General features: G+C 50.6%; 2 protein-coding genes across 3 annotated transcripts in view; one reads left to right on the top strand and one right to left on the bottom strand.

The window, feature by feature from the left end:
- The first annotated feature begins 113 nt into the window (after nucleotides 1-113).
- Nucleotides 114-6390, top strand: rdh12 (retinol dehydrogenase 12). 2 transcript variants are annotated; one of them, XM_060052874.1, is made up of 7 exons: nucleotides 114-358; nucleotides 993-1108; nucleotides 1403-1558; nucleotides 2137-2241; nucleotides 3118-3327; nucleotides 3537-3726; nucleotides 4265-6390. In XM_060052874.1, exons 1-7 carry the CDS (start codon nucleotides 285-287, stop codon nucleotides 4365-4367), a joined length of 954 nt encoding a protein of 317 aa, XP_059908857.1. In that variant the 5' UTR covers nucleotides 114-284; the 3' UTR covers nucleotides 4368-6390. The 2 variants fall into 2 exon arrangements, with proteins under 2 accessions (XP_059908857.1, XP_059908856.1); XM_060052873.1 differs by having other exon boundaries at nucleotides 117-358; nucleotides 990-1108.
- Nucleotides 5871-19652, bottom strand: part of zfyve26 (zinc finger, FYVE domain containing 26) — a 35612-nt gene continuing 21830 nt past the window's right edge. The window contains exons 26-38 of the mRNA XM_060052709.1: nucleotides 18849-19187; nucleotides 18062-18282; nucleotides 17321-17468; nucleotides 17001-17210; nucleotides 14731-14946; nucleotides 13284-13481; nucleotides 12501-12581; nucleotides 11799-11929; nucleotides 10773-10944; nucleotides 10422-10481; nucleotides 9884-10066; nucleotides 8882-8932; nucleotides 5871-7821 (exon numbers count right to left, since the gene is read on the bottom strand). Of these exons, the coding sequence (XP_059908692.1) occupies nucleotides 7609-7821; nucleotides 8882-8932; nucleotides 9884-10066; nucleotides 10422-10481; nucleotides 10773-10944; nucleotides 11799-11929; nucleotides 12501-12581; nucleotides 13284-13481; nucleotides 14731-14946; nucleotides 17001-17210; nucleotides 17321-17468; nucleotides 18062-18282; nucleotides 18849-19187 (2223 nt within the window). The 3' untranslated portion in view covers nucleotides 5871-7608. The remainder of the gene's footprint in view (nucleotides 7822-8881; nucleotides 8933-9883; nucleotides 10067-10421; nucleotides 10482-10772; nucleotides 10945-11798; nucleotides 11930-12500; nucleotides 12582-13283; nucleotides 13482-14730; nucleotides 14947-17000; nucleotides 17211-17320; nucleotides 17469-18061; nucleotides 18283-18848; nucleotides 19188-19652) is intronic.

Genomic DNA, 19652 nt, shown 5'->3' with positions numbered 1-19652 from the left:
AACGTGGATGAACACACACGGGTTAAATCAGAAAACGAATTAAACAAAGTTGAACGGACCACAATCCGGCGGTTCCGTCAGAGGGTCAACACTGACCTGGTCTCGCGAGACTCCACCATCTCGCGTGTTCACGTCCTGTTACATTACTAAACGCAAACCTGAAAATGAGGATGGTCTCAGGGGGCTGACAACACTGCCCGACTCCTCCGAGCCACCGAGACCAGCTTCATGCCCCAGCTTCAGCTGCTCTGCGACCCGCAGCTCCGTGGCAGCCAACCAGGAAAATGATCCTCTTATTAATCGTCGCCTGCCTTGGAATAACGACGCTATTGACATTTCTATTTGCACCCTTCATCAGGTAAAGCGCGCCGTTACACACGCTGCTGTCATCGTCTTATATTATATATATATGTGCAAATTATATATATTCTTTAATACAGGGTCAATAGCGTATTTGCATGGATGCACGGACGGTAACGTTACGGACTTGGCCAGCGGCACCACAATGTGTTCATGTTTCGTATGCGGGGGAGCGGTGTCCTAAATCCATGTCTCTCTGGGAAACTCAGCGCAGCTTTTATTGTGTCCACTTTTTTATTCTAGTTAAAATGTTGATCGGTCATTTAACCTGACCCGAATCGGCGAGAAAGTTTGGGTATTTTTTCTCCATCAGCAGCAGCTCGGTCGTGGGCGGAGTTTGACCGGTTATGTAGCAGACATTACGCCAGGTGATTGGGTATCGCTCGGCTGTGTGTGTAGTGGCGTGGGTCGTACGACTCGACGTTCTAGCATAATCATTAACCAGATCCATGGGAGGTGTGAGGAATAGGCCACATACTGTATCCACGCGTTGACGTGTGCATGACGTAGGCCTGCATGCCCCATTATATTCCTACCAGGAATACTACTCGAGCAGTAGGTTTGCATAATAGGAAGATGTACTTCTTCAATGATCTTTCTAATCATAATACTCCCTAACTTTGGGCCAGGAGCTATGCGGCCGGTGGGGTGTGTAGGTCTGAAGCCCGGTTGGACGGGAAAACGGTGCTGATCACCGGCGCCAACACCGGGATCGGCAAGGAGACCGCTCTCGACCTGGCGGGAAGAGGTGATGCCCTTTACATTCTCCCGGGGTTTTCTGGCTTCTGCCAACTGTTGAAAAATAATCCCCCAGAGTATTTCTAATTACCTTAAAATGTCCTCTGAAAACTGATCGGTTTCATAAGTGAAACGGGTAACCGGTCCCTTATTTTTCATCAAGCCCCTCGTTTAATCAAAAAAATTAAACTGATCGACTTTTTAATTGACCACCAACGTAAGCTATACCTGCGGTCAGGAAATCCCCTGTAGTTCTCCATGGAAACCAAAGACGTTGCTACGGTAACGCGGTCCCTCTGTCCAGGTGCGCGGGTGATCATCGCTTGTCGGAACATGACGAAGGGTGCCAAGGCGCTGGCCAGCATACAGGCCGCGTGCCCCGGTGCCCAGGTCGAGGTTCGCGAGCTGGACCTGGCTGACACCTCCTCCATACGGGCCTTCGCTCAAAAGTTCCTCCAAGGTTTGGCTTTTGATTGATTGGCTCTTGATGGGTTGGCTCTTGGGGCCGGCCCAATAACACCATTTCAGGATTCGGTTTTCATGTTTTACGTAAAACTGGAAAAAAAGATCATGCAAAAACAATATAAAATGCATAATACAATTATATTACTTCAAATTTCTGCAGTAAAAGTTTAAAAAAAAATTGGAGAATAGACCATTTAGAACTATATTACAAAGGTTTCATCTGATAATTTTGAAGGAAATCTTTAATGTTATCCATACAGAGTCAGCGCACTATACTAATACTAAGGATGTTCATAGAACCAAGTGTCAGGCACTAACATTTGTTAGGTTAACCCATTCTCCGTATACAGCAAAGATAGCTAGGATAAGAGGCTACACCATGCTTATTACATTATACAGTATATTGAGTGTAATTCCATGAGTATTGAGTGTAATTCCATGAGTATTGAGTGTTAAGTTAGAGTACTGGGAAGAGCTCAGTAACCAAACTAAAGTCCTGAACGTACGGGTCAGACCAACCGTCCAGTGTTGGTGAGGGTCCTAGCAACTCTGTTAAATAGTTTTCTGTTCCAGAGGTGAGCCAGCTGCACATCCTGATCAACAACGCTGGTGTGATGATGTGTCCCTACATGAAGACCATCGACGGGTTCGAGATGCAGATTGGTGTCAACCACCTCGGTGAGAGAGAGAATGCAAAGACACAGCCAGAAGAGCGAGAGATAGCGAGACCGAGAGACTGACAGAGACCGAGACAGAGACCCAGGAGACAGAGAAACAGAGAATGCAAAGATAAGAGCCAGAAGAGTGAGCAGAGTGAGCAGAGTGAACAGAGCGAGAGAGCGCGTGAGCGAGCTAGGTCTCTATAGCGATGCATGGAGGAGCTGAGAGATGCAGTCATGCATGCATTAAAAGACGGATGCAGGGGATGGATGTATAAATAGATGGATGGAGAAGATGAGTTACGACGGGGCTAGGTAGACGGTAGTAGATGTAGTTAGCTTAGTACACAAACCTTTAGGAAGGGTCTGTAATGTTCACTGGATCCGGTTTGAAGCGAGCCTGCTCCGAGGTAGGGACACAAAGGTTTGATTCATTGGGGTGGGACAGGATTGCAATCAAACATATGGCAAGTTATAATCCAGATAGGGTGAGTCATCGATGTACATCTCGGACGCACCACGCCAGTGTTTCTCTCGGTCGGCTTGTTGTAAATCCAGAAGGAACCCTCCGTCTCCCCAAGTTTACCATCATTAAATCATATGCATTACGATAGTGCCGTTACCAGGGAAACCACAGGGGAAACAAACAGACTTAGCCGAGTTGAAACGGACTACCAAAATGCCAATTTCCACGCGACTTAGCACAAGGCTAGTAGTCGTAGCGGTTAGGGGTTCAACTCCCAGCCAAAAGGTTGTTGGTTCGATTCGCAATCCCCGCAGCCTAATCTGTAGGCATCCTGAAGCAAGAGGCCCCCCCCCTTACCTGAACAGAAAACCCCCTGTTGGATGAAGGTGACTCCTAACAACTCACCGTGTTGTGACCCACATGTGACAGGTCACTTCCTGTTGACCTCTCTGCTGATTGGCCTGCTGAAGCGCAGTGGGCCGGCGCGCGTGGTGGTGGTCTCGTCGATGGCCCACAACTTCGGCTGGATCCGTTTCCACGACCTCCACAGCCAGGGCAGCTACAACAGCGGCCTGGCTTACTGCCAGAGCAAGCTAGCCAACGTGCTGTTCACCCGCGAGCTAGCGCGCAGACTTAAAGGTACTCCCATAGCACACCTACACACGGCACCTTTAAACAAGCGTCTCGCCTCCCACACCCCGTCAACTGCCTCACGCACACAAACAATGAACAATGATAATGTATATATATCTCGGAAATGGGTATCCCCGGGGGCGCACCCGGTAGAGCACACTCTTTTGGCACGGACCGGACTCTCTGGCCAACAACCGTTGTGTTTTCCTCCACAGGTACGAACGTGACGGTGAACTCGCTGCACCCGGGCACGGTCAACTCTGAGCTGACCAGACACTCGACCCTGATGACCGTCCTCTTCACGGTCAGCTCCATCTTCCTCAAGACCCCCCAGGAGGGCGCGCAGACCTCCGTCTACTGCGCCGTGGCGGAGGAGCTCCACGCCATCTCGGGCAAGCACTTCAGGTCAGCCGCCGACCTTCATGGATGTCTTGACTTGTGGGCTAGGCTAATGGCTAACTGTTATGGATGACTCAAGCTTTAAGGCTATGCTAATGCTAACTGTTACGGATGACTCTAGCTTGTGGCCTAGGCTAACTGTTACGGATTACTCAAGCTTTTAGGCTAACTGTTACGGATGACTCAAGCTTTTAGGATAATGGCTAACTGTTACGGATGACTCAAGCTTTTAGGCTAATGGCTAACTGTTATGGATGGCTAAAGCCTGCGTGCTAGGCTAATGGTTAGCCGTTATATTATTATTTAAAAACATCAATAAAAAAACTAAAATCGGTTTATTAGCCTACAGCTCGATAAGGCATCATTAGCAGTTAGCATTAGCTTTACCATTGACCTCAATCCGTTACAGTGTCATAGGGCCATACAATCCCTAACCCTAGCCCCCCAAAAGAGCAAGGAAGATCTCCCTTAACGATCAAGGAAGGAACCTTGAGAAGGAGGGCAGCGTTGATGACTAACTCCTCCTCCTCCTCGTGGGTTTCAGTGACTGCTCCCCTGCCTTCGTGGCTCCCCAGGGCCGGAGCGAGGAGACGGCCAGGAGGCTGTGGGACGCCAGCTGTGAGAACCTGGGCATTGAGTGGGATTGATGATGGATATCTGTTGAAACCGCCATCACCCTCCTCCTTAGCCCCCCTCCTTCACCCTTCATCGGCCATCTGGGTTCTAAAGGTTAAGGCTTCGTTATGGCTCCAAGTGGACGCAACGCGATGACCACGCAGCCGTGAACCTGTTTTTGGTTCCGCTTCGGGTTTACTTTGAGGTGTACATCAGCGGACCAATCACAGCCCTTGCTGCGGCGTCTCCTCGACACAAGGTTACACTTTTTGGGAATGCGCACGTCAGGCCCTTGCGGTGGACGCAAGGAGGGTCCGCAAACCCACTTGCATTGCGTCAACATGGAACCATAACTAAGCCTTACTAAGCTGGTTGCGGAATGCAGAGTTCCAAAATGTCATCGGGTCGAATAAGGCCCACTTCGTTAGTTTTTATGCTTATGAGAGTTCAGCCGCTGGGTACTATGGCGACAGGAGTACCATGCCCATAATGTGAAGATTTTTGTAATAATGAAGTTATAATAACATAACAATGTATTTTTGTGGGGGAGATGCCATGACTTGCGGTGTGCAAAGTTATGAAGTTAGTGTGACTTCAGATGTATATCTTTTGTGACGATGTGAATCCGATGTGGTGGAGTTGGCGTAGGATACTGTGTGGTGGTCAAACCAGGGTTAACACCAAGCCTATTCATTGCATTTCCTTTTTAAAACTTTATTTGTTTCTTAAAGTTCCTCCAGACTCGGTAGCCACAGCACACCGTTTAGTACCGACTTGTTAGAAAAACGAAATACAAGAGACATTCTTATGGTTTCCTTAACCAAGAAATATAAAACATCATTGTCAATGTAGATCATTGACAATGTTGATGGATTATATAGACAGGGAGTGTTCCCATAATTTAAAACAAAAATAAGAAGCGGGCCCTAGCAAAAAATCCAAAACAGGACCATTTTGAGTTTTCAGGTTACTGGAGGAAATCTTCATTCCAAGGTTTTAATATTCACAGTTTTTGTTTTCTATACAGACTTATGTTGGACTTTTCAGCATTCACCACAAGCACAGCTGCCAAACTTTTTACAGACGCTGGTGTTTTATATACTAGATGTACATGCCTTTTACTAGACCAACATTCATGTTCAGAGTTGAATGTTTACATTTGATGTAAATAAACAGATCTGTTGCTTAAAGTGTACCTTTACTTCTTGAACTTGAGATGATTTGAATTACAGTTTTGATTTGACGGGAGCAGGACAGAAATCTGACAATTTACTATTTTCTTGGCTGTTATAAAAAAACCAACCTCTTGCTTTCAAAAGTAGATGTGTTACTATTGGTTTGAATGTTATGCCCCGCCCACTTGGACACAAAATGTAAATTTTTAGAGAGGGAGCAAATGGAAAATTGTGATAGGTTATTTTAAAGCTGTGGTTCCAACAATGTGAAATGAATGGTACATGACTAATGTATATGTATTCTTGAAACAAGAACTGGTTAAATAATGTAATAGTGGACCGTCAAATAGCACAACTGTCGTGGTTTCTACAAGACCGATTTTATTCCATAGGACATTGCAAACATTACAATTATTGTTAACAATTTCAAATGGCTGACATGAGGCCAAAAATAAAAATATTTATTACCGTTTATTTAATGATATATATTTACAATTGTTGGGAAAACAGTCAGTATTCATATCATCAGAAGTGTCATCCACGCAGTGATGAAAATCAAAACAAATCAACCTACTTATTATTTGCATCCAAGCAACTATTAAAGTGCGGCAGTGGTGAGCAAACGGTCCATAATAAGCAAGTGGGCCGCCCTTTTCTCAAATTTCGGACTCTTTAGCACTTAATCACAGCAACGAGAGATTTAATTCGTTAAGCCGAGGATCACAAAGAGGCAACTGTTGAAAACTTCTAACAAATGTCTGAACTTCACCTCACATGACAAAAAGAACGAAAGGCATCCGTCTCTTCTCCCGCTCAATAGCTCTCGAGATAACAAGGCTAACGGCAGTTGTAGCAGTAACTTTATAGATTGTCCTGATAATTTTTTTTTGAATATTGTAGGTACAAAGCAGTTGGAAAAGAGGTTTTGGGGAGCAAATCGGCACAGTGACGGGTACTTAAACAGGTAAACATTAAAGTGTTGAACATTTATCATTTATCGCACACAACATGAATCCCTTTTTAGAGAAAAGGCTTGTCACATTTCATGTGTTTAGCAGTTGACCGACTCGCACATGGATTTAGTTTTATACTGACCTTATTTATTCCCTAATGTGCTGACGTACATTAAACTGATTACTAAAATATGTATATACACAAAACTACGACGGCAATCGTAGTTGGCAGCTGGCACTATTTAGCTAGCTTAATTGAGCTAGATTGAATCTCAAGAAACGCTTTCTCTAAAGGTTCCCTTTAAGTATCCTACAGTTGAAAAAAAACACACATTCACGTTGATCATATTGTGTGATCCTCTGCATTCTGACAGTTCCCCAAATACTGAAGTCATGATTCACTCTTCATAAGAGAAGCCATAGAAATAAGAAACGTTTAGCAACACACAACCAATTTTGCTACCTAAGTTGTTGGCTGTGTGTGTGTGTGTGTGTGTGTGTGTGTGTGTGTGTGTGTGTGTGTGTGTGTGTGTGTGTGTGTGTGTGTGTGTGTGTGTGTGTGTGTGTGTGTGCACGCGCGCTTCACAGCCGGTTCCAAAAATGGAGGACGAGCTGCAGCCCTTTACAACAAGGACCTCAGCAGCGTTCTTTACTCTCCTCAAGGCAATAATTATATCTTCCCTTTTTGGCTGAGGTAGGCGGGGAAATACTTGTTGTGGGTCGAAGCGACACCTGCGGATACAGCCGCTCTCCCACTGAGCGGCTCTTGTCGTCGAAGTGGTTGTGGAAAGAAAAAAACGGCAACAGCTGACGAGAAGGAACCAGCAGAATATCGGGTTGGAACTAAAGCACAGTGGTGAAGGCTCCGAGGGAACCTTCAGCTTGAAGGCTCCCTGCAGAACCCCCATGGGGTCTGGGTGTAGAACCGCCGAGACCCCGCTGGCGGCCCCAGCGGGGTTCCTGCCGCCCCGCAGTGGGAGGTCGGCGTGGCGTGGGCTGCGGACGCTTCGCTGGCCGCGTCGCATTGTGAAATCGACGCTCTCCATAAATATCCCAAACATCTTCAAAACTCACCCCGCCATGTGTGCATGTGTATCTCCCCTACACTCTACTACACATTAAGAGTTCCCACTTTAAAAGCGCACTTATCTGGCGTTGGGTCGGTTCTGCCGTTGCTGGGGGCTTTTGTTTTGGTGCTCCGAGAGCCAGCGGTCGCAGATGTTCCGCATGACCGAGTCCGAGGCGCCCTCGGCGGCCTGCAGCACCTCCTGCACCCGGGGGCGGGCCTGTCCCGGGTCCAGCTTCACCGCCTGCAGGTAGGCCTGCCGCAGCCGCCCGCACAGCAGGTGGGCCTTGACCTGGAGAGACACGAGACCCAGCGCTCAGAGACACTCTGTGATACTGAAGGATGCCTACAGTTAGGCTTCAGACATTAGCAATCAAACTGGGCTACAGCCCCCTGCAGCAGAGCCAGCGGCTGCAGGGGGCTGTAGCCCAGTTTGATTGCTAATGTCTGAAGCCTAACTGTAGGCATCCTTCAGCAAGACGACCACTAGGATGCCTACTGGTTAGGCTTCAGACATCAGCAATCAAACCCGGATAAAACGATCAATCGGCTGGGAGATGAATACCACTGTCCTCGATGTGTCTACCGTTCTCCTTTGAATGTTTTTGTGTTATTAATAACCTTGCTATTCTGGTATAACGGATTCCTACAGCTACTCTGCCCTCTGTTCAGTAGTGTCTCCAGAAACGAGGTCGTGAAGCTCTTGGAAGTTTCACAGAGCTTCTGTGGATCGTGCTGGGGCTGTTTGTCCAAACCGTCACGTGTCTGTCTCTGGAGTAACGCGCCGTCTGCTGCATGACTCAGCAGAGACTACAACGCAGATCCAATCTTCACAGTCTGACCGGAGCCAGACCTGGTCCCAGAGACCCACCGTGGCCTCTGTAGAGGGTGAGGGGGCCAAACCTCGCCAGAGACCCACCGGGTCCTTTGTAGGGGGTGAGGGGGCGTCCGGGTACTGAGCTGTGTTTCCCTGCATCATGAGGACAGTCTGACCAAGGCCTCCCTCCAGGAGGACAGGAAGTGAAAAAATTAGCCGCACTGTGCTGCTGTTTCTTCGCGGTACGTCCGCGCTACATAATGTTGATTCTGAGGTTTTTCAGGAACATTTGTGACCAGCCATCGTTGAAACAAACCAAGCTTTTCTTCGTTCTTCTTCGATAAAACGGATAGAATATGGGCCTTCTGGATACATCAAACAGAGTTATCTGTGACTGACTGCATAATGTTAGAAGCCGTAGAAAATGAAGGGAATGAGAATTTCTCGGAATCGGACTATGACTGAAACGGTTTCAATCTAATTATGTCACAAGGTCTCAGTTTTCATCCCTGACGTGATCTGAATAAAGTCTTACCTTGTTCTCCGGGCTCTTGATTTCAGAGATGAGAACTTCCAACTCCTTGGCCTGGAAATAGAAAAAGACCAGTTTATTGTCAGACCAAAAGTTCAAAGGTTACAGGTCACTTATGTCTACGGTCTGTTTGATCGGCCTTCGTCACCAAGTGGCCATCGCAAACCGGGTCGGGGAACTGGAAGCGTAATTTCCCGTATTTTCCGTTCACGACAACGGGGCAATAACGAGTTTCTGAACCCGGAATAGCGATGACAGGGTCGGCTATTCCATCCATGTGAAACAGACGTTTCCAAATCTGCACTGCTGACAAGCGATTGGGAAATCGCGAGCAACTGACAACACAGCGTTTGCGTTTCATTGGTCTCGCCCTCCGGTTCTGAAAAACAAAACACCACGCCCGTTTCCTGCTGACTGGTCGAGCAGGAAATGGGAGGGGTTTTGCTTTGATTTTGAGAACCGGAGGCAAGCAAGACTACTAGCCTCCGGTTCTCAAAAACAAAACAAAACACCATGCCCGTTTCCTGCTCTGGATATCTGTGGTGATCCGGGCAGTGATCCGGGCAGTGATCCGGGCAGTGATCCGGGCAGTGATCACGTGATGGGGGGCCATAATGGGGCAGTGAACACATGATGGGGGGCTGTAATGGGGCAGTGAACACATGATGGGGGGCCATAATGGGGCAGTGAACACATGATGGGGGGCCATAATGGGGCAGTGAACACATGATGGGGGGCCATAATGGGGCAGTGAACACATGATGGGGGGCCATAATGGGGCAGTGAACACATGATGGGGGGCTGTAATGGGGCAGTGAACACATGATGGGGGGCTGTAATGGGGCAGTGAACACATGATGGGGGGCTGTAATGGGGCAGTGAACACATGATGGGGGGCTGTAATGGGGCAGTGAACACATGATGGGGGGCTGTAATGGGGCCGGGATGGGGGGGGGGGTGCTTCTCCCTATTCACGTGTCCCCTGGTAAAGGCCGGGCCACTCACGTCGGCGGGGGGCTTCTCGGCCACCGACAGGCAGCTGAGGACGATGGCGTCGCCGTCGTTCTTGGTGGCCGTCCCCGACTCGCCCACACACTTCAGCAGCTGTCGGATGGCCGCGTACTGCCGCTGCCGCGCCAGCCGCTGGCCCGCACGCACGTACACCGCCTGGGCGTCCAGCTGGAAGTCCTGGAGGGACGGGGAGGGAGGGAGGGAGGGAGGGAGGGAGGGAGGCAGGGAGGGAGGGAGGAAGAGAGGAAGGAAGGGAGGAAGGGGTGAAAGGAGGGAGGAAGGGAGGAAGGGGTGAAAGGAGGGAGGAAGGAAGGGAGGAAGGGAGGGAGGAAGGGAGGGAGGAAGGAAGGGAGGGAGGGGGAGGGAGTAAGAAAGGAGGAAGGGGGGAAGGGAGGGAGGAAAGAAGGAGGGAGGAAGGGGGAAAGTTTGATTCCTTGATGGTTCATTTTTTTTTTTCATTGATGGTTAATTGGTTGTTTCATTGATGTTTTATTGGCTGTTTCATTGATCATCATAAATGTTTAATTGGTACCTGGATGATTCTGTAGACGATGCCAAAGCCCTCCTCAATGTTCTTACCGCCCAGCATCACCTGGAAACACTCAGCAGGTGAGTCACAGCCCACAATGATGAAACACACACACACACACACACACACACACACACACACACACACACACACACACACACACACATGGTGTAGAAGTACTCATTTAAGAAATATATTCACTTTCATTAGAAATTCATAAATAAACCCCACTTAGGTCCCTCTGGATTAAAGCAGCCACTCAGTGACCAGATGTGAAATGTTAACGGTAACACTGAACCGTTACTGAGAAGGCTCTCAGAAGCCCCCGGTCAGTCGTCATGGTGAGGGGCTCACCCTGCAGGCCACCTCCGCCTTCATCCGGGTGCCCCCGAACAGGGTGGGGGGGGCGCTGGGGGAGCCCGTCGCCGTGGGGACGGGGGAGTGGGCGGCGGCCTTGGAGGCGGCGGCCTCGCAGCGGTGGAGGAAGCGGGTCACCTCCAGCTGCAGCTCCACGGTGCTCATGTGCCTGGGGGACACAGAGCCACGTTAGGAACACCTGGTCCCGGGGAGCTCAGCAGCATAGCATAGCATAGCATAGCATAGCATAGCATGGCTCTAACACTGCAGAGCTCATGTTCATGGAGGACACAGAGTCACGTTAGGAACACCTGGTCCCGGGGAGCTCGACCGCATAGCATAGCATAGCATAGCATAGCATAGCATGACATGGCATGGCATGGCTTTAACACTGCAGAGCTCAAGTTCATAGAGGACACAGAGTAACGTTAGGAACACGACACCTAGTCCATGCTTAACAGCATAGCTTAGCTTAGCATAGCATAGCACAGCATAGCATGACATGACATGGCATGGCTTTAACACTGCAGAGCTCAAGTTCATGGAGGACACAGAGTCACGTTAGGAACACGACACCTAGCCCTGGGGATCTTAACAGCATAGCACAGCATAGCATAGCATAGCATAGCATAGCATAGCATAGCATAGCATAGCATAGCATGACATGGCTTTAACACTGCAGAGCTCCTGCGTCTGGAGAACACCCACAGAATCACATGAGGACTGCATCCCAGTGGTGACAGACAACAACAGATCAGGTATAGAATAGCGTAGGAATACGGAATAGCATAGCATGAAATAGCACCGAATAGCATGGCATAAACACCGCCGGGGTTATGTGTACGGAGAACACGCACGGAGTCACATGCTGAACACATCACCCTGGCGACAACACCAGACCGGGTGTAGCGACGGTACCGTGTAGCTTAACAGCACAGCGTAGCTTAGCACGGCTTTAGCACCGCCGTGGCTGTGTGGCGTGGTGAGGGGAGGGGAGGAGGGGGGAGGGGAGGACGCTCTGACCTGGACACGTCGCTGGAGGACATGGGCTTCCTGAAGGAGGAGACCGGGGACCTCCTCCGGGCCACTGACCCCCGGCCCTGCTGCTCCTGCAGGTACGTCCTCAGGTGCTCCTTGGCCCGGACCAGCCAGCGCTGAGCGGGGTCAGGGGGGGTCAAAGGTCAGCGTCACAGCAGTGGATGCAGACGTACAAACGGGCCCCTGGCAAAATGTTGGCCGCTGCCTTTTCGCCCGTTGATAATGTTTTTTTGTTTTTTTTACGATTTATATTTGCATTTTATGCTTTATGATAGAGCGTGAGATAGACAGGAAGGTATGGGAGAGAGAGGACATGCAGCAAAGGACCAGAGGCAGGAATCAAACCCGGGTCGCTCCAGTAAAGTCTTTAATGGTACGTGCTCTACCCGATGGGCCGACCTATTGGTAACGGTTAACGTGTGGGAGATCCAACCGCGTCCCAATATATAGTTTATATTTTATAAACATAGTCAGCGGATTCGCCGGCTTCGTGTGTACGGAAGGCCGAACCGTACAAGACCTTTGCGGTTTCGCCATGAAATCGGCTTCGTGTGAACGGGGCCAAAACTGTACGATTGAAAACCTGCACTGGTGGCACTCGGTCGATAGAGTCACACCCCCCCTCGTTGGCTGTGACCCTACAGGACCCTAGCTGTGCTCTCATACCCCGGGTGGAGGCAGACCTACCTGCTGCTCCCCCAGCTGAGTGTAGGACTGGGCCCCGTGGGAGAAGAACCGGATGCAGGTCATGGCGGCCCGCACGTGATCCTAGGGCACAGGTGAGGAGACGGGTGAGGAGACAGGTGGGGAGACAGGTGGGGAGAAGAGTGAGGAGACAGGTGAGGAGACAGGTGAGGAGACAGGTGAGGAGACAGGTGGGGAGAAGAGTGAGGAGACAGGTGAGGAGACAGGTGAGGAGACAGGTGAGGAGACAGGTGAGGAGACAGGTGAGGAGACAGGTGGGGAGACAGGTGGGGAGAAGAGTGAGGAGACAGGTGAGGAGACAGGTGAGGAGACAGGTGGGGAGACAGGTGGGGAGATGGGTGAGGAGACGGGGGAGACAGGTGGGGAGAAGAGTGAGGAGAAGAGTGAGGAGACAGGTGAGGAGACAGGTGGGGAGAGAGGTGAGGAAACAGGCGAGGACAGGTAAATACAGGTGAGAATACAGATGAAGACACAGGAAAATGTACTTATTCAAGTGAACACCATTCACACCATTCACCACCACATTTCTTACTGCTCATCAACCCATTTCGATCACTCAAAATCAACTAAGTAGATCAGACTAGAACCGTTCGATCTCAATATTCATAAGTAAACGATTAACTATGTTTTGATACATGCAAAAATGACACAAATGAAATCCCCATCCTGCGTTCCCCCCCCCCCCCTCTCAGCTCTCTGACCCCTCCACACCCAGGCAGCCCCCCCAGGCAGCCCCCCCAGAAGGCCCTGCGGGGGGCGTCTCACTGTCATGAACTTCTGCAGCTGGTACAGCGTGTGGAAGTGGCGCCTCCGCTGCAGCAGCTGGCAGGAGGCGATGAGGTAGCGGCTGCAGCGCTCCAGCCCCGGGTCCAGGCTCTCCAGCAGGCCCTGCAGCGCGGCCAGGGCCCCCCGCTCCAGGCTGGGCTGCAGGACCCCGTCCAGGAACACCTCGTCGGGACACTCCTGGAGGACCGGGTTCATCAGAGTTCAACTAGGAGTCCTCCTGACCGAGTTCAACTAGGAGTCCTGACCGAGTTCAACTAGGAGTCCTGACCGAGTTCAACTAGGAGTCCTCCTGACCGAGTTCAACTAGGAGTCCTGACCGAGTTCAACTAGGAGTCCTGACCGAGTTCAACTAGGAGTCCTGACCGAGTTCAACTAGGAGTCCTGACCGAGTTCAACTAGGAGTCCTGACCGAGTTCAACTAGGAGTCCTGACCGAGTTCAACTAGGAGTCCTCCTGACCGAGTTCAACTAGGAGTCCTGACCGAGTTCAACTAGGAGTCCTCCTGACCGAGTTCAACTAGGAGTCCTCCTGACCGAGTTCAACTAGGAGTCCTGACCGAGTTCAACTAGGAGTCCTCCTGACCGAGTTCAACTAGGAGTCCTGACCGAGTTCAACTAGGAGTCCTGACCGAGTTCAACTAGGAGTCCTGACCGAGTTCAACTAGGAGTCCTCCTGACCGAGTTCAACTAGAAGTCCAGTCAGAGTTTAACTAGCAGAGGTCAACTAGAAGTCTATCAGAGTTCAACTAGAAGTCCAGTCAGATGTTTAACTAGAAGTCCAGTCAGAGTTTAACTAGCAGAGATCAACTAAAAGTCTATCAGAGTTCAACTAGAAGTCCAGTCAGATGTTTAACTAGAAGTCCAGTCAGAGTTTAACTAGCAGAGATCAACTAAAAGTCTATCAGAGGTAACTAGAAGTCTGTCAGGGTTCAACTAGAAGTTGTCAGAGTTCAACTAGAAGTCCTGTCAAAGTTTAACTAGCAGAGTTTAAATAGAAGTCCATCAGAGTTAAACTAGAAGTCTGTCAGGGTTCAACTAGAAGTCTGTCAGAGTTTAACTAGCAGAGATCAACTAGAAGTCCATCAGAGTTAAGCTAGAAGTCTGTCAGAGTTCAACTAGAAGTCCGGTCATAGATTAACTTGTTTTCATTTGCGCTTGTTAGCTTACAGCGTACTAGCTTGTTTTCATGTGCACATATTACCTTGTTAGCCTATAGCGTACTCGCTTGTTTTCATGTGCGCTTATTAGCTTGTTGCCTTATTAGCTTGTAGCGAACTAGCTTGTTTTTTGGGTGTGCTCAGTAGCTTGCTAGCGTGCTAACGGCTCTCGACAGGGCATTGAAACGCGTCACATCCCGACAGGTTGTTCCCCCCCCGTGTTGGGGGGGGGGGGGGTGCAGAGCTAGCTCCGCCCCTCGGGCCGCCCACCTTGCTGAGCAGGTGACTCAGGGCGTCCCTCATGCGGTCGTGGCGCATGTAGAAGCAGACCAGCGCCAGGTGCGTCCCGTAGGAGGTCAGGTAGTGCAGCGCCTCCTGGTGGAGCCGCGGGTCCGGGGCGGGGGGGTCCGGGCGCTCCGCCGCGCCCGGGTCCGACAGGACCTCCTCCAGCTCCCGTAGCGACGCCAGGATGTCCTCGCTGAACGGCTGAGGGAGGCACGCGCACGGAGACAGGTAAACGGCACGCAGGTAAACACAGGCACACAGGTAAACGGCACGCACGTAAACACACACACATACGCAAATGCACTTGGAGACACGCACGTGCGCAGATGTAGATACACATGTGCGCAGCACATACATTGATGTCGACACACAAACCTAGAGTCAAGCATGCAGGCACGCACGCGCACACACACGCGCCCATGTACGTACACACACCCATTCGTATGAACGTAGACACACATGTAGATATACACACACATTTGTACGTACACAAATGCCTAGCATTAAGCACGCAGGCACTCACACACACATGTAGATACACACACATCTATGCACGCACGCACACACATACCTACATTTAAGCATGCAGGCACGCACAGACTTGTGCACACATGTGTCTCTACACCGTTGAACGACCTGCCGGTTGTCAGAGGAATTTCCTCGTTACATAACTTGTGTACGGCCTCACTTGCAGGGACTGAATGTCTAAAGGTTCCTTATGGAACAACACGGACACCATCAGTCTCACGGAGCCAGGGGCGGCCGGAGACATTGGAGCACCGGGGGCAACCGACTGCAAGGGGCCCCACAGAGCCCCGCCCCCAACATGAGAGACACTAAACAATAGTCTAGTCATTTTTTTTGCTTTACCTTCACACCTTTATCTCCATTTTTGTTGAATCTATTTTTATATTAGATATAACAATAGCTGTTTTTTTTATTCTTTTATTTTGTTTCCTCTTGGCTGGGAAACTTTCACGAAAGATCATGAAAATAAAATGTACCTAAATGTTATGTTACTTGATATTCCATTCTGTACTATTGATAACTTGATGCATTTAATTTATATATTGCGTATGATTGTATTATTTTGTTTTTTTGTGTTCGAAGGGCACGATACAAAAGAAAACTTACCTCGTCAGACAGATCATTCATATACCTATTACGATCCAAACCAAACGTTTGATCTTTCATACTGCAGCCGACCACATGGGCCTCGTCCCCCGAGCTGCCATCTCTGCCCTTAGCGAGCAGGCTCTGACCCAGATGGCTGGGGGTGTGTGTGTGCGTGTGCGTGTGCGTGTGTGTGTGTGTGTGTGCGCGTGTGTGTGTGTGACACGTTGTGGGGCTCCTTCAGGTCTGTCAGCCTGTGTTCTACGCCCCAGGCCTGGCGTGTTCCTAGAGAGCCACAAGAGCCACAAGAGAGCGCCTGACAGAAGGGAGGGCCCTTGAAGACTGGAGCGTCTGTCTTACCCACCCCGGGCGAAGCCCTGAGCGCCCTCACACATAACTCCTCTCCCCCCGCCCGCCCCCGCAGACGCCCGCTATCTAGAGGGAATCAGCACCACGCCGAAGAGGATAACGGCCGACGATATGGATGTCAAAGGGGCGATACTTTACAGAGCACTATTCTAAGCATGGTGGCCGTTCAAAGAGCTTGAATTCTGTGGGATTATAGAATAAACAATGAAGGCGTCAGCCATCGAAAGACAGACCGAACACCGGTCGGTTTCAGCCCAGTAACCTGAACCCTGACAACGGGGATGTGCCGGAGGACACAAACACATTCAAGCCAAGGTATGAATGCTCAGGTATGGTCCCACGTCGACGCCGCGCAAGGGCCACGCACACGCTTCGACGCGGTCGCAAACCTGTTTTGGCTCAGTGTCAGGTTTTAGTGAGCCGACCAATCGCAGCCCTTTTGGGTGCGTCACCTCGACGCAGAGTTAACATTTTTGGGGGGTGCACGTCGGGCCCCTCCGATGGACGCAAGGAGGGTCCGCAAGCATGTAATGGGTCCGTTAACCCCCGGGTCCGTTAACCCCCGGGTCCGTTAACTCCCGGGTCCGTTAACTCCCGGGTCCGTTAACTCCCGGGTCCGTTAACTCCCGGGTCCGTTAACCCCCTTGCGTGGCGTCGACGTGGAACCATAATTAGACCTCGACTCTGCGAGTGAACATTTGTCCTTACAGTGGGGGGGGGCGTGGCCTTTGCATGGAGGGGTGTGGCCAAATCGTGGAGGGGCGGGGTCTTACCATGGAGGGGCGGGGCCTCAGCGTGGTTTCCAGCTGCTGGACGATCTCCTGCAGCAGTGGGGGCCCCGGGCTGAGCTGGTTCCGGTCCAGAGGCGGCTTCAGGACCCGGGAGAAGCGCTCGCGGGCGGCCGACAGCCGGCCCGCCTTCAGGAAGGCCATGCCCCAGGCGTGCCACACCCCGCTGGGGTCCAGACCGCTCTTGGTGGACACCTGGTGGTGGAGGAGGGACATGGGTTCAGACCGGAGCTGCCGGTGGTAGTGGTGGGGGGGGGGGGGGGGGGGGGGGGTGATGGTGGCGACGACAAGAGTCCGGGACCCACCTCCACGGCCAGCTGGTAGTGCTCGGCCTCCAGGAGCTGGTTCCTGAGGCGGGTGACGGCGGGGGTCTCCAGGAGGTCCTCCAGGGAGGGGATGGGCCGGTAGTTGGCCCTCACCAGAATCTTCAGCACGTCCACCTTGCTGATGAAGCTGAGGAGGGGAGCGACAGAGAGGGGTTCACGGTGAAATGAGGAAGTTTTTTGCAATTCTATGCTCCGATCCGATACCATCACAAGCCTAGCTCATTTACTACACAGGCAGAGAACATCACAAACACGTTCGCTGTTACGCTTCGTTCATTAGCGGTCGGATGTGGAAAGACGGAATGGGAAACGTGTCATCTCTGACCTACGTGTGCCCGCGCTACCAAGTCGGAAAAACATGGCAGCATTGACACTTTATTACAAGAATACAAATGTATTGTTCTTATAAATGTAATATAAATGTACACGATCTATTTCTGAAAGAATATTTGGTCGACAGTAAGTGAACCAACTATACATTGCCGTCATCGTAAGAGAACCCTTCTCTAAGAACAAGTGCTATTAGATGCTACAATGCTTGATAGTGTATCGGTAAATAAACACTCAAGTTCAGGAGTGGGAAAGGAAAGAAATGGTATCAGAACATCTCGACACCACTTTACCAACAAATAAATAAATAAATCAAGCATAATAAAACATACATTCTGCATTATATATACTTATGCTGAAAAGAACCGCATTTCCCAGCATGCCCCTCACCTGTCACACAGGGGCAGGTCGTGGCTGCGGCCGTCCTTGACGAACATGAGCTTGGCGCTGAAGAGCAGCCGCTTCATGACGTCCGTCAGCAGGCCCGCGTCCACCTCCGCGTGGTTCAGCTTCCGGGACAGGGCGCGGCAGTGGCCAATCAGCTGCTGGCCGCACTCTGATTGGTCGCTGTGCAGGGACAGGATGGCCACACAGAGGTGGGCGCTGGGGGCCTGGGAGAGGGAGGAGAGGGAGGAGGGGGAGGAGAGGGAGGAGGGGGAGGAGAGGGAGGAGCAGGAGGTGTGGAGAGGTTGGGGCTAGATAATGATGAAGGCACAGCAGCGCGGTGTTCTACCCCTTTCATAGATGATGACCGACGGGGGGTTTAAGGTGACATATTATACCACCAGACATATTATACCACCAGGTACAATATGGATAATATGGCATCTAATATAACAGTATAATAAATGATTAACCGTTACAAACCGTTTTGGGAATTTTCTTATTGTACACATTTGCTGCTTGTTTTTGTACCTTGAGGTCTCTTTCTGTTTTTATCGATGTATGTGTATTTCGGTACGTTTTAAGTGTATTTGTGGTCTTTGACCTCCACCCTTCATGAGCTCCTCACAGGAAGCAGTATTCTCCTCACAGAAAGCGGAAATTTCCTCACAGGAAGCATTGAGTTCCTCACAGGAAGCAGTCGGCACCTCACAGGAAGCAGTCAGCTCCTCACAGGAAGCTGTCACCGAGCAGTTATACAGTCATTCAGTTGAGATTGAAAGAGGAGGCGGACCTGTTCGAAGTAGAACTCGCTCCTCAGCAGCTGGTTCTCCGAGGGCCTGGAGCTGAGCCGGACCTGCCGTTGGACCACCTCCGGGAGGGTGAGCACGCAGTCCTCCCCGAGCCTGAGCCTGGGGACCCACTGCTGGGGGGGGACCCACAGGTAGACCATTAAGACGCAACATAGACCAGACCACGTCATTAATGCACAATACTCACAGATACACACATACATAATGATTTGCGTCCAATTAAAAACCACTACTTTAAAACACAGAATAAAGGCTGTAGTTACCTTCAGCTTCTTCCAGTTCATCATCAGAACTATAAAAATAGAACACAAGACGACAAAATGTCAGAATATGAAATCATGCCCATCGACATTTACCAGTAACGGAACAGCGCCATCTCTGGTGGGGAGCCTCCTCACAGCCGACCTCTGTGATTGGCTGAACTAGGGCAGTGTGCTGTCCCTGAGCCCCTGAACACAGTGTACAGTAGGTGACAGCGCGTGTCCCCGTTTGTGTCTGCAGCTGTCCCCAGGTCTGCTCCAGGGTCAGGTTACCGCATTGTGAGTCAACAGATAGCATCGCAGAGGGACCAGCCAGTATGCACGCACACACACACCAACACACTCAATGACATGCACACCCATAAACATATAAAGGTACACTGATGTGCAGTCACACGGAAACTCAAATGCCACACAAACAGACACACACGCCATACATTTCCAGATGAACTCTTCAACCTTCCTCCTGTTATTTCATTTTACATTTCGTGGTAAAAATTACATTTAATTCCCAGCATCCTAAAA

The sequence above is a fragment of the Gadus macrocephalus genome, chromosome 5, assembly GCF_031168955.1.
Source record: "Gadus macrocephalus chromosome 5, ASM3116895v1".
Lineage (NCBI taxonomy): Eukaryota > Metazoa > Chordata > Actinopteri > Gadiformes > Gadidae > Gadus > Gadus macrocephalus.
The sequence above is the reverse complement of the archived record's forward strand: the minus strand, read 5'-3'. Positions and strand labels throughout refer to the sequence as shown.